General features: G+C 38.7%; 1 protein-coding gene across 1 annotated transcript in view; it reads left to right on the top strand.

Annotated features, from left to right (window-relative positions):
• pip4p2 (phosphatidylinositol-4,5-bisphosphate 4-phosphatase 2) overlaps window positions 1-12,718 on the top strand; it is a 90,165-nt gene that overhangs the window by 35,103 nt on the left and 42,344 nt on the right. The window contains exons 3-4 of the mRNA XM_060824419.1: window positions 4,803-4,909; window positions 7,573-7,696. Coding sequence (XP_060680402.1) covers window positions 4,803-4,909; window positions 7,573-7,696 — 231 coding nt within the window. The remainder of the gene's footprint in view (window positions 1-4,802; window positions 4,910-7,572; window positions 7,697-12,718) is intronic.

Raw genomic sequence — 12,718 nt, 5'->3', positions numbered from 1 at the left:
AAAATTTATTTCAGACTCAAAATGTTAATTCTGCTTCTCTCTCTCTCCACAGATGCTGACAGATCTACTGAGTCTCTCTAGCACTTTGTTTTTATTTCAGATCTCCAGTATCTGTGGTATTTTGTTTTTATTTGAGCTCCACCCATTCTAATGATGTCACATTGGCTTGAGTAGGAATAAGGCAAAACATGTTCTGATCTCAAGGAGCGAAGACCAATATCCACAGGTCTCTCTGCAGCCTTCAAAACCATGTTTACCTTCGTAATGTAACATTTACCTGATTGATTTCATGGAATAACCTGTACCTTGCTCAAGATAATGCATTCTTCTCATTGTTTTACTTGGTACCAGTAAACTGTGAGCTGAAGGACCTGTTCCCATGTTGGAACAGAGTGTTTGGGAAGTTCTGTTGTCTAAAAGGGCTGCGTGCCATAGTTTTTAATGACTCACAAACAATCACAAAGCTTTTGCAAGAAATTAGGAAGGCAAATGGTATGTTGTCCTTTATTGTAAAGGGTTTTGAATACAAGAGTAAGCATATCTTGCTGCAGTTGAATAGATCCTAGCCGAGATTTCACCTTGAGTGTTGTGTACAGTTTTTGTTTCCTCGTCTGAAGAAACATATATTCGCCTTAGAGAGACTGCAACAGAGTTTCACTCAGCTAAATTCTGTAATAGCAGAGTGTCTCATGAGGAAAGAATGAGTAACTGGTCGGTCCGTATTCTTTAGCATTCCAAAACAGTGAAAATTTATTTATTTGAAACTTAGAGAGCTGTTGCAGGGCAGGCCAGATGGTTATAATTAAGATGTTTCAATGTGAGTTTAGAGCCAGGGGACAAAAGCACAGAATAAGGGTGGCCATTTAAGACTGATATGAGGAGGAATTTCTTCACTCAGTGTGGTGACTCTTTTTGGAATTCTGTACTTCCAAGGGATGGAGATGCTGAAACAATTATGCCCATATGTTAGAAGATCTGGACAAATGGGACAAAAATGGCGAATAACATCCACACCAAGCAATGCCCATCTTCAATATGAAAGAATCTAATCTATTGCATCTTGCTGTTGAATGAATCTGCCACACTCAAAATCTTGATCAGGAAGATTGGCCAGAAGCAGAATTGGATCAGCAAATAAACACAGCCTACAAGAACTAGTCAGACGACAGGAATTCGACAGTGAGGAACTTGCCTTCTGTCTCCCCAAAGCTTGTCTACATGTACATACAAAGCACAAGTCAGGTATTTAAGGAAGCACTCCTCATTTGCCTGAGTCAGTGCGACCCTGACAATACTTGAGAAACTTTACATATATCAGGACAAATATCCTGCTTGGTTGGCACCAGCTCCACTACTTCTGACGTTTGAATTCTACATCACTGATGCATAGTGACAGTATTTACAAAATGCACTGCAATAATTCACCATGGCTTCTCAGATCACCATCTGAATCTACTTTGTACCATATAGGGCAAAGGCAGCAGGTACATGGGAACACTATGACCTGTAAGTTCCCCTCCAAGCCACGAACCATCCTGACTTGGAAATACAGAGGAACCTCAATTATCCGGAGTACGCGAGCGGGGAGTATTTGGTTAATTGAATTTTGGATAAACGAATGCTGAATAATATAGTTTAGCCAAGCATTGGCACCTTGCGATTTTGCCAGATAATCCGATATTCGAATGCAGGATAAATTGAGATTCCTCTGTATATTGCCATTTCTTCGCTGGGTCAAAATCCTGGAACTCTTGCAGTACTGTGGGTGAAATTTCATCACATGGATGGCAGCAGTTCATAAAGGTATCCCAGCACCTCAAAAAGACAATTAGGTAGAAGCAGCTGGTGATGCCCACATTCTATGAGTTTTGAAAAGTACAGTATGTGTTGTGTTTGTACTCCATGCTTTCCTGTGCTTTTTGCAGTCAAGGTTTCATTCATCTTATTTCTTTAAAATTCCACACCAATAATTACTCAAAACTGTGCTTATTCATGGATTGATTCTCTATTGGATTCTTGACCTGGTCTGTGACGTAGAAAATAGTCAATTTACTTAGTATTTAATCTCTACCTTGGAAACGCGGTAGATTTATGTACTTCGTTAGCATGGTATGAAATAATAAATTTAATCTTCTAAATTGTTACATTTTCTCAGCATTGTACTTTTTTTAAAGTCATGAAAGTAATTAGAATTAACCGATCAGCATAATCTACAGTTAGGATGTAAGAATATAGACATTTCTTTAGGTGTCCACCATCTGTTCTTGTCTATCTGTTTAGAAAAAAAAACTTGCAGAGTTATTTCTTCTGGCAATTACTCAGTCATAGTGGTCTACATCACAGAGAAAGGTCCTTTGGCTTATGGAGTCTGCGTTGGTCAAAACACCCAATTTGGTGTACAAGTTCATAGATCTCTGAAGGTGTCAACACAGGTAGACAGGGTGGTGAAGAAGACATAAGGGACACTTGCCTTCATTATCCGGAGGATAGAGTATAGAAGAAAGGAAGTCTTATTACAACTTGATAAAACTTTGGTGAGGCCATAGATGGAATACTGTGTACAGTGTTGAACACTACACTATAGGGTCCTTCCATTCATCATATATTGCCTTGCCTTGTTGGCCTACCTAGGAAAATGGATTTTGTCATTGACAGATATGAGAATATTGACTTTGCAACTCTGACTTATCAAGTTTGATAATTTGTCACTGTCATCAACTCACCTATATCCTCCTATAATCAAAGGCCAGCTTCTCACTGTTTACCATCCCATTAATTTTTGTATCCTCTCAAACCTCCTACATTCAAGTCTAAACCATTTTCTAAAGACTAAGTATACCAAAAACAGCAAGGGTTTCAGCACTGATTTCCTGCGGAACCCCACTGGATGCAGGTTTCCAGTCACAAAAATCACTCTCTGCTTCCTGTCACTCAGCCAATTCTGGATCCAATTAATCAAATTTCCTTGGATCCTATGAGCTCTTACCTTCGCTATCAGTCTCCCATGTGAGATCTTATCAACGTCCTGCTGAATTCCATGTAGACTACATACCTGGTTACCTCTTTGACCAATATGAATTTTTCAAACATGACCTTCCCTTAACAAAACCATGCTGATTGTTCTTGATTAATTCCTGCCTGTTCAAGTGCAGATTAATTATGTCCCTTAGACTTGTTTCCATTAGTTTTCCAACTGTTAAAGTTAGACTGACTGGCCTGTAGTTTTCTGCTTTATCTCTTTCTCCCTTCTTGAATGATAGTATCATATTGATTGTCGTCCAGTTACCTGGTACCTTTGCTATGGCCGGGAGGAATTTCAAATTATTGTCAGTGTTCCTGCTATTTCTTCCTTTGCCTCACTCAACAGTGTAGTCCAGTTGTAGTTCTCAGTTGGTCAGCAGTTATTATTAAACCATTTTGTATGTTTAGTGAAAAGTATTGAGTAAAATATCATAATCATTTGAGAAGCAGAATTTTGGAGGGAAACATTGTTCACTTTTATGATCCTGGCTGGTTTGAGCCATTGCTTAAATTTTTTGAATAATTTGGCCACATTAAGTCATCAGTTAGCAGGATGTCACTTGTGATGTTGTATGAAGGTCTGCTGAGGCCTTCACCATCCATTTAATGATGAGTAACACAAGGGAATAGAAAGCCACAGATGTGTCAATGCCACAAAGGCAGTATGCAAGCAATGTTTATGAAGGCATAAAGATATAAAGAGATATCACTAAGTCAAGTGGATCGCTAAACTATGGTAAATGGATTTCATTGTAGACAAATGAGAATATTGATTTTGCATATTCAAAAGCTAAACCAAAGAACTTCCTAAATAGAAATTTGAGGTTCAAAAGTAGATTAGATTCCCTACAGTGTGAAAACAGGCCTTTCAGCCCAACAAGTTCACACCGACCCTCCGAAAAGTAATTCATCCAGGCCCATTTCCCTCTGACTAATGCACTTAACACTATGGGCATTTTAGCATGGCCAATCTTCATGATCTGTGCATCTTTGGAATGTGGGAGGAAACCCACACAAACAATTGCCTGAGGCTGGAATCAAACCCAGGTCCCCAGTGCTGTGAGGCTGCAGTGCTAACCACCCTGTCGCCCTAAGTACTTGGGATCCAAGTATTCACTTCATTAAAATGCCAGGAACAGGTACAGAAAAGTACAAAAAAAGCTAATGAAAATTGGCCTTGATAGCAAGAGGATTACAAAGAAAGGGAGTGGAAACTGTGCTTGGAATTTAGTGGTTCTGGGATGATTTGATCAAAGTTTAAGATGTTAAGAGAACAGTTAGAGGCTTTTTTTGTGAGTTGGGAGGATAAGGAAAAAAGGACAGTCTATTTAAAACAGACTTTCTAGGAATGAAATGTTTGTACATAGTGTGATAAAAATGTGGGACTCTCTTCTTCACAAAGTATTTGATGCTAGATTGACTAAATTTTTAGTTTCAATGACTATTACCCTGTTATTTAAGGGTACAACACAAAGGGATCCAACATCAAATTAGGTCGCAAACTAAGTAATGGATAGACAGTTTCTGTGTTCCTAAGGAAATGACTGACGCAATGTTTGGATTGCCAGTATTTCCATAGGAATAACTACCGTTTTTTTTAGGATTCTGATGAATTATGTATTTTATATTTTGTACAGCATTACTTCAACCTAAACCAGCCTTGTAAAATTCGTAACTTAAATCATTTGTATTTTAAGATAGTTGAGGAAGGTACCTGCAAAGAAGAAATGTTTAATTTTTTTGGAAAATATGTCTTGTAATCAAATTATATTTTATTTCAGCCAATCAAAAATCCTCCAGCAGGAAAGAAGTACGTACGATGTCCTTGCAATTGTCTCCTTATTTGCAAGGACACATCACGACGCATTGGGTGTCCAAGGCCTAACTGGTTGGTATGAACTTGCTGTATTTTAGTTTCAGGAATTTACTTCTGTCATTAGGGCTTCATGTACTCTTCATTAACTCATTTTGATAACCTATGACTTAGACCAAACGCTATTGTCATTACTATTTATGTATCTCTCTGGGGTTCTACCGGGTTTCTGGTCAAGTTCATAATATCATAGAATTCCTACAGTGTGGAAACCGATCCTTCGGCCCAACAATTCACACCGACCCTCTGAAGAGTAACCCACCCAGACTCATTCCCCTACCCTGTTACTCTACGTTTTACCCCTGACTGATGCAGTTAACCTGCACGTTCCTGAACACTATAGACAATTTAGCATTGCCAATTCACTTAACCTGCACATCTTTGGACTGTTGGAGGAAACTGGAGCATCCAGAGGAAACCAAGCAGACACGGGAAGAATGTGCAGACTCCACACACAGTCGCCCAAGGCTGGAATTGGACCAGGATGCCTGGCGCTGTGAGGCAACAGTGCTAACCACTGAGCCACCATGCTGCTTTATGTGATATGGGGAATAGCTGAGGAAATTTCCAGCGCAGCTATTAGAATATGCTTCCAGCGCAGTTATTGGAATATGCTTCCAGTGCAGCTATTAGAATATGCTTCCAGCGTAGCTATTAGAATATGCTTCCAGCGCAGCTATTAGAATATGCTTCCAGCGCAGCTATTGGAGTACGCAGGTATCCTCCCATGAGATTACTGACATTTGCAGCTGTCTATGATCTTTAAACTGGCCATTGTTTCACTATCTTGTACTTGTATGATAGTACCATATTTCAAAATGTCCTTTACAGAAAATCTCATTGCCAGAATGAGCTGTTAGAAGTTATGCTAGTAGAAGTATTTCAACTGGCTAATTAATCTTGAATACTCAAACTTTAATTAAGCAATTGGAAATGACAGGGGAATTTCCCATACGTGTTCTGGGGAAAGGTGTTGAGCAGAAATTAACCTTTTGATTTAATTATTCTTTCATGGTGTGCAAGCGTTGTCTACAAGGCCAACATTTGTTCATCTTTGCAAATTGCACTGGAGAAAGTGTTGAACCAACTTTCTGAACCACTGCGATCCATTTGATGTGGCTGCGCTTTCAGTGCTATTGCGAAGAGCGATCCAAGATTTTTTGACCCAGTGATGCTGATGGAACAGCAATAAAGTTCCAAGTCAGGATGGTGTGCTGCTAACCTACAAATATGCAAATTAGTAGCTGGAGTAGGCCTTTAAACACTTTGAGCCTTCTCCACCATTTACAGAGATCATGGCTGATCTGTCTGTAATCTCCAGTCCCCATTCCACCCTCCTGACTGAGCAAAAATCTATCTACCTCTGTCTGTCTTTAAAATATTCAGGGATTCTGTTTCCACCAACCTTTCAGTTTCAAACACTCTACACTCAAAGAAACAAAAAGCTTAATCTCTGTTTTAAATAGGCAGTCCCTGATTTTTAAATAGTGACTCTAGTAGTGGATTCTTCCATAAGATGAAACATTATGTTTGCATCTACTCTGTCAAAGTCCCTCAGGATCTCCTATTTCTATTAAGTGGCATTTTTACTCTTCTAATTCCAGCAGACTTGAACCTAGTCTGCCCGAAATGTTGATTCTCCTGCTCCTCAGATGCTGCCTGACCTGCTGGTTTTTTTCCAGTGCCATGCTTTTCTACTTTGATCTCTAGCATCTGCAATCCTCCTTGTGACAAAGGCTAACATACTACTAGCCTTCCTAATTGCACCTGTGAGTTGGCCTTCATGATTTATTAGCGAGAACTGTATGGCCCATTTGTATATCTAAACTTACTAATTTCTTATCATTTAAGAAATAATCTATACATCCATTCCTCCTGGATTATCTAACTTTGCCTTACAAGACACCTTTTTAAGGTGGAGTTTGACAGATTTTCTAAATACTAATGGCATCAAGGGTTATGGGGATAGAGTGGGGGAGAAAAGTAGTGAAGTGGATGATCATTCGTGATCATATTGAACGGTGGAGCAAACTTAACAGGGTGAGTGGCCTTCTCCTCATATATTCCTTTGCTAACATTTCAATATTAGCAGTGAGATGCCTGTATTCCACAGAAGGTACTGTAGGTGACACTGTGCCTATTCCATATGCAAAAGAGATGACTTTAAGTATTAATCTTGTCAGCGCAACATCGAAGGCCAAAGGGCCTGTACTGCACTGTAATGTTCTGTGTTAAGCTGGAAAAACTTAATGTTTAATTATAAATATAGCATTAGAATACAGATTCTTAGGGGACTTGACGAGGTAGGTGCAGAAAGGTTGTTTTCTACTTTGGGAAGAGTCGAGGACCAGAGGGCATAATCTCCAAGCATGAGGTTGCGCATTTAAAGAGCGAGATGAGGAAGAATTTCTTTTCAGAGGGGAGTGAATCTGTGGCTGACGTAGAGTTTTCACCAGTAAGGAAATCCATATTGAAGCAAGTTTTAACAATTTATTTATTATTGAACTGAATGACATCAGGTTGGGGTTTGAGATTTTATCTGGAAGAACCTCATTCTTTACAGCAGCAGTGGAACTAACTTCAGAAAATGCTGATTTAACAATGAGAAATGTTTTCAGTGGTTAATCTTAAAGATTAGTATAAATATCAACTCTAATGCAGATTTTGTTTTCCCACAGTAGACGCATAATTAATTTGGGTCCAGTGATGCTGATCCCAGAGGAACAACCTGCTCAGCCTGCCTTACCAGTACAACCGGAAGGTACACGTGTAGTGTGTGGACACTGTGGGAATACCTTTCTGGTATGTATGTAGCTACTAAGTGAGGAGTAAGATGGTTGATAGCAATGAATAAGAGAGATCTGCCAGATCTAGTAGCAATTAGGAAAGACTTAAGCATGAATTACATGATATGTATGTAGTAACCTCCTTTCCATTACATTTACTTGCTTTGATTAGTACATGTTCACTGCACATCAAACTGAGTGACAATGGAATGTTGTTTATTACAAGAGAAATGGAAGATAAAAGGAACACTGTTTGCTGTGGTTGTACAGGGTGCTGTTGAGACAGCATCTGGGAGAGCTGTGTATAGTTTTGGCCTCCTTGTTTAAGAAAGTATACAAATCTATTAGAAGCAGTTTAGAGTGTATTCACTCAGTCGGTACATGGGGATTGGGGGTATGGCAGCAGGAGTGTAGTTGTGGGGCTTTTCTTTTATAAGGAAAGGTTAGACAGAGCCTGAGGCATTATCTTCAGGAGTTTAGAAGAATAATGTATAAAGAAGAACCTCATTTATCCGAACGACACGGGCGGGGAGTATTTTGTTCAGATAATCGAATGCCGGATAACGCAGTTTAGCCAAGCATCAGGACCTTGCAATCTTGTTTGGATAATCTGAAATTCAAATAATCGAGGTTCCTCTGTAATTTTATTGATGCATGAGATCCTGGCAGGGTTCATGCAATAAAGTGACCTTATTGAAACATACAACGTTCTTGGAGGACTTGACTAGTTAGGTGTAGAAAGTTTGTTTACCACTTTGGGAAGAGTCTAGGACCAGAGGGCAAAAGGTTGTACATTTAAGAATGAGATGAGGAGGAATTTCTTCTCTGAAGGTAATGAATCTGTGGCTGACATAAATTTTCCATCAGTAAGGAAATTCATATTCATGGGTGGGGAGTAAGGGATTGCAAGCAAGTGAAATTGAATGTTATTTGATCAGGGATGATCTCTGTGGATAGTGGAGTCCCAAAACTGTTCAGTGTTCCATCTGTATTCTCGCCGTGTTTAGCTATAGGAAAGCCACCCTGCTTTTCCACTCTTTTGAAATAAAGGCCAACTTTCAATTTGCCTTCCCTGTTACCCACTGAAATTGGATGGTACTTTGATTCAAGGCCAAAGACTTCCAAATTTTTCTCTTGTAGCTTTCTGCAGTCTTTCTCCATTTAAATAATATTCAGCTTCTGAATTTTGAAAGGGTGCATCAACTTAGATTTTTCAACATTATATTTTATCTGCCAAATTTCTCCACACTCTCATAACCTATCTGTATCCCTCTGCAGACTCTGTGTCATCTTCAGCACTTGCCTTTCCACCTATTTTTGTGTCATTTGTAAATTTGGGTATAGAACATTCACACTGTCATCAGAGTCATAAACATATATTGTAAATAATTGTGGCCCCAGCACTGCTCCCTGTGGCACACGACTAGTTACAGGTGTCGTCATGAAAATGCCCTCTGATCCAGCTGCCTGCTTTTGATTAGTTAGCTGATCCTTCAATTTCTGATGCACAATTTCCAACTCTTTGGGATCTTACTGTATTAAGTAGCCTTATCAAATTTCTTCTGAAAATCTTAAGTACGCTACATCAACTGCTTCCCCATCATGTACCATGCTTGTTACTGCCTTAAGGAATTTGAATTGTTAATTTGTAAGGCAAGATTTTCCCTTCATGAAGTCATGCTGACTTTTGCTCATATTTTAAATTCTCTGCTATTACATCCTTTTACAATATATACTTTTAATATTTTCCCGATAACAGACATTAAGCTAACTGGAGGAGCTAAAGTGTCTGGAGTGTGTTCAGAAAACTCTTAACAGTAGTGGGTTTCCAATCCAGTGAGAAAGGAGGCTTTGCAAGGCATGGTTTTAAAAATCTGGTGGGTCAAATGTCGGTAGGGGAATGTTTAGGCAATTGTGATAGTTGCATCATGAGGTTTAGGCTGACTACAGGAAAGGACAATGCATAGTGTATAGAGGAAACATATAATAATCTGGGAGTACGATCTGTACCTGACAAATTGGAGGCAAAGGTTGGTTGATAAAACTGTAGTTGAGCAAAGTAGTACTATTTTAGGCACAGTCAAGATATATTCATTAAGTGGCTGAGGTCTGAAATACTCTGCCTGAGTGTCTAGCAGAGGCAGGTTTAATTGAAACAAGTGAAAGGGAATTGGAATGTCATTTGAAAAGTAAGAATGTGCAGGGTTATGGCGAGAAGGCTGGAGAATGGCACATAATTAATTGTTCATTCACAGAGCCAGTGCAGATACGATAGACTGAAGTAACACCGTATGTGGTTCAGTTATAATCCATCAGTAAAGGAAAAGCTAGTCCTGTGCTTTAGGAGGGAGTTAATTTTATTTTAAAAATGGTTGATTTTGTCAACATTATAAATGTTGTTCATCCGCTTCCTAAACAAACCCCTGCCCAACTGTCACCTTGGTCTTAATCCCTGTATTTTGCGACTGGTTAGATTTGAAATTCCTTCTTTTAAAACAATTCAGCTAGTTAATGAACATTTGAAGCTTTTGATGGCTAAAAGCTCAGCAAACTTTGGCCTTTGTACATGTTACATTGCCCCACAATCAATTATTACTTCCTCTGGCTATTACTAACCAGTGATAAGACTCCTTCATTATTGGACTGATTGTGTTTTCTCTACATTCGTGTTTCATCTTTGATAGTAGACTTGACTTTTCCTCTGTCTCATGTGTTCTACACAAAACTCAGTGTTTGCAAAGCATACTTTTTATTTTCCTTTTTTTTTGTCCAAATCATCTGATTTTTGAAGTTTTATTTTGAGAAACAAACTTCCTTTAACATAACATCCTCAAGAACACGTCTATTTTCTTGTTGCTTTGCCTCATTTCAGTTCACGTGAGGCTTTTTTTGTCGTTGATACATCACGTGGAATTCACAACAGTTGGTTTGAATTAAGATGACTTTGAATTAATCGTGGTTTAAATGTCCATCATTGTATTTGGGTCAGTCTAACACAGTCCTGCTTAAGTATTCATAACCTGTAGCTGCTATGACAGTACATTGTGATCTGGATGGAATCTCTGTCATATTTAATATGTACACTGTTTTATATACTGTTCAGCGTTAGGTAAGGTATTGGTTATTTTGGGAAGTTCTTTGTCAAAAAAAAGGCAATAGACAACATACGTAAAAGATAACATAGTACAGTTAATTTGACTACTATTGATTTACTGTCACAAAATCATGAATATACTGCTTTAACGCAGAAGGTTAGCTTTAGTCCGTCATCTGGCCTGAAAACTCCAGAAACTTTTCTTTTGCCATTTTTTTCCCTTCTGTGTCATTACTACTTGTCTTGATTTGTGTCTTCCTTGTTAGATCAGTAATCAAATTCTCAATGTTAATGTGACCTTGATATCTGGTGGTTGGTTAGGCACTTTTCACAAATGACCTGTTGCTTGTGAACAATGTGAGCCTTCTTTGTTTTCTGTGTCGTGAAGTTGTCTCTTCAGCCATCTGCAAAAGTGCACCATGGGAAGCTATCCCAGCCCCAATGGATCTGATTAACTGCAAGTATGAAGAAACTGTTCCTTTTTGAACTGAACATTAAGTAAACTCATCAGGGACCTAATCATTATATCAAGATGCCTGACCAAAAGGTATCAATAAACACAGGCATAGGAAGTGCATGCGAGGAGATAAAGGGTGGGAAGGAGAGATGCAGAATCCCCACACAACTGCTTTTCTCAGACTGTATGAGAGAATCTCTGTTTGAGTAGGTAATGTTAATTCAACATTTCCTTGCCAGTCTGTACAGTTTTGTGTCATTCTGAAAATGAACATGAAAGCAATATGAAATCTGTATGTTTGTGAAAATAATAAATCAACAAAATAAATTTTGGTTACATTTTCCAGAAAACTTTTAAAGTGGTCTCACTTGGAGCTTTGTAGATGAGAAAACTTGCACATCCTTGGTTTGACCCATGGAACAACCTTTAAAAACAGTTTTACTATCAGGCATTGGTCTAATGGCCAGTCTTTTGACCGAAAGATTACTTTTGTGGCTTTTTATTATTTCAGTTTGAGCCTACATTTTGAAAGTTGTTCACTTCCCTCAAATGAACAAAAAACTAACTGCACGGGGTAAGGAAAGGGGAAAGACATTATTTTAACAAGGCACTGAAAAGGATGGTGTAGATAAACTGGTGGCAATGGCCCATTTAAACCTAATGTGGAAAGCTGAAGTGAAGTATTTTGGAAGAATGAGAAACAATTTGAAAAGAATAGAGCAGTTTTAAATGAGGTACAGGAATAGACTAAAATCTGTGTGTTTGTTATCAAGGACAGAATGGCTGAGAAGTAAGGTGATTGGCAAAAGCTCAAAAGCAACGTTGGGAAAAATTTTATTACCCCCAGTGATTAAGATCTTTAGTGCACTGCCTGAGTGTGTAGCTGGAGCAGAGTTGTTTGTGGCTTTCAAGAGGATGTTGGGTAATTAACTGTAGAGGTACAGGGCTGTAGGGAAGCCAGAGTAGCTGAGTTGTTCTTGTGGAGAGCTAACATGGGCAAGGCAGAGAGAATGGCTGCCTCCTGTGTTTCAAATATTCAATGATTCTAGAGAGGTAATGATGTATTTAAAAACAAAACCTTTGAAGAAGGTACTACAATTTGAGCAGGCTTTCGCATCTTCCAAACTGAAGGATGCCACCTTCTTGGAGAGAGTACAGAGGAGATTTATCATAATGGTGTCAGGGAATGAAAGACTTAAAATGTACAGCAGGATAAGAGAAATTGGAGCAGATGAGAATTTAGGTGTGTTCAAATTTGTAAAGTGTTTTGCTAGAGAAACTGTTTACATTGGCTGAAGAATTAGTAACCAGCAAACATTTTAAAAATAATTGATAAAAGAGTAGGGAGATGACATGAAAAAAAATGTACTTGGTACATGGTGATTTTGAGTGCACTGTCTGAAAGGGACGGGGAAGATAAGTTCAGTGGCTGCTTTCAAAAGTGAGCTGGGTGAACACTTGAGAGAGAATATTTGGGCTTTGAGTAA

The sequence above is a fragment of the Hemiscyllium ocellatum genome, chromosome 4 (assembly GCF_020745735.1).
Source record: "Hemiscyllium ocellatum isolate sHemOce1 chromosome 4, sHemOce1.pat.X.cur, whole genome shotgun sequence".
Classification (NCBI taxonomy): domain Eukaryota; kingdom Metazoa; phylum Chordata; class Chondrichthyes; order Orectolobiformes; family Hemiscylliidae; genus Hemiscyllium; species Hemiscyllium ocellatum.
The sequence above is the reverse complement of the archived record's forward strand: the minus strand, read 5'-3'. Positions and strand labels throughout refer to the sequence as shown.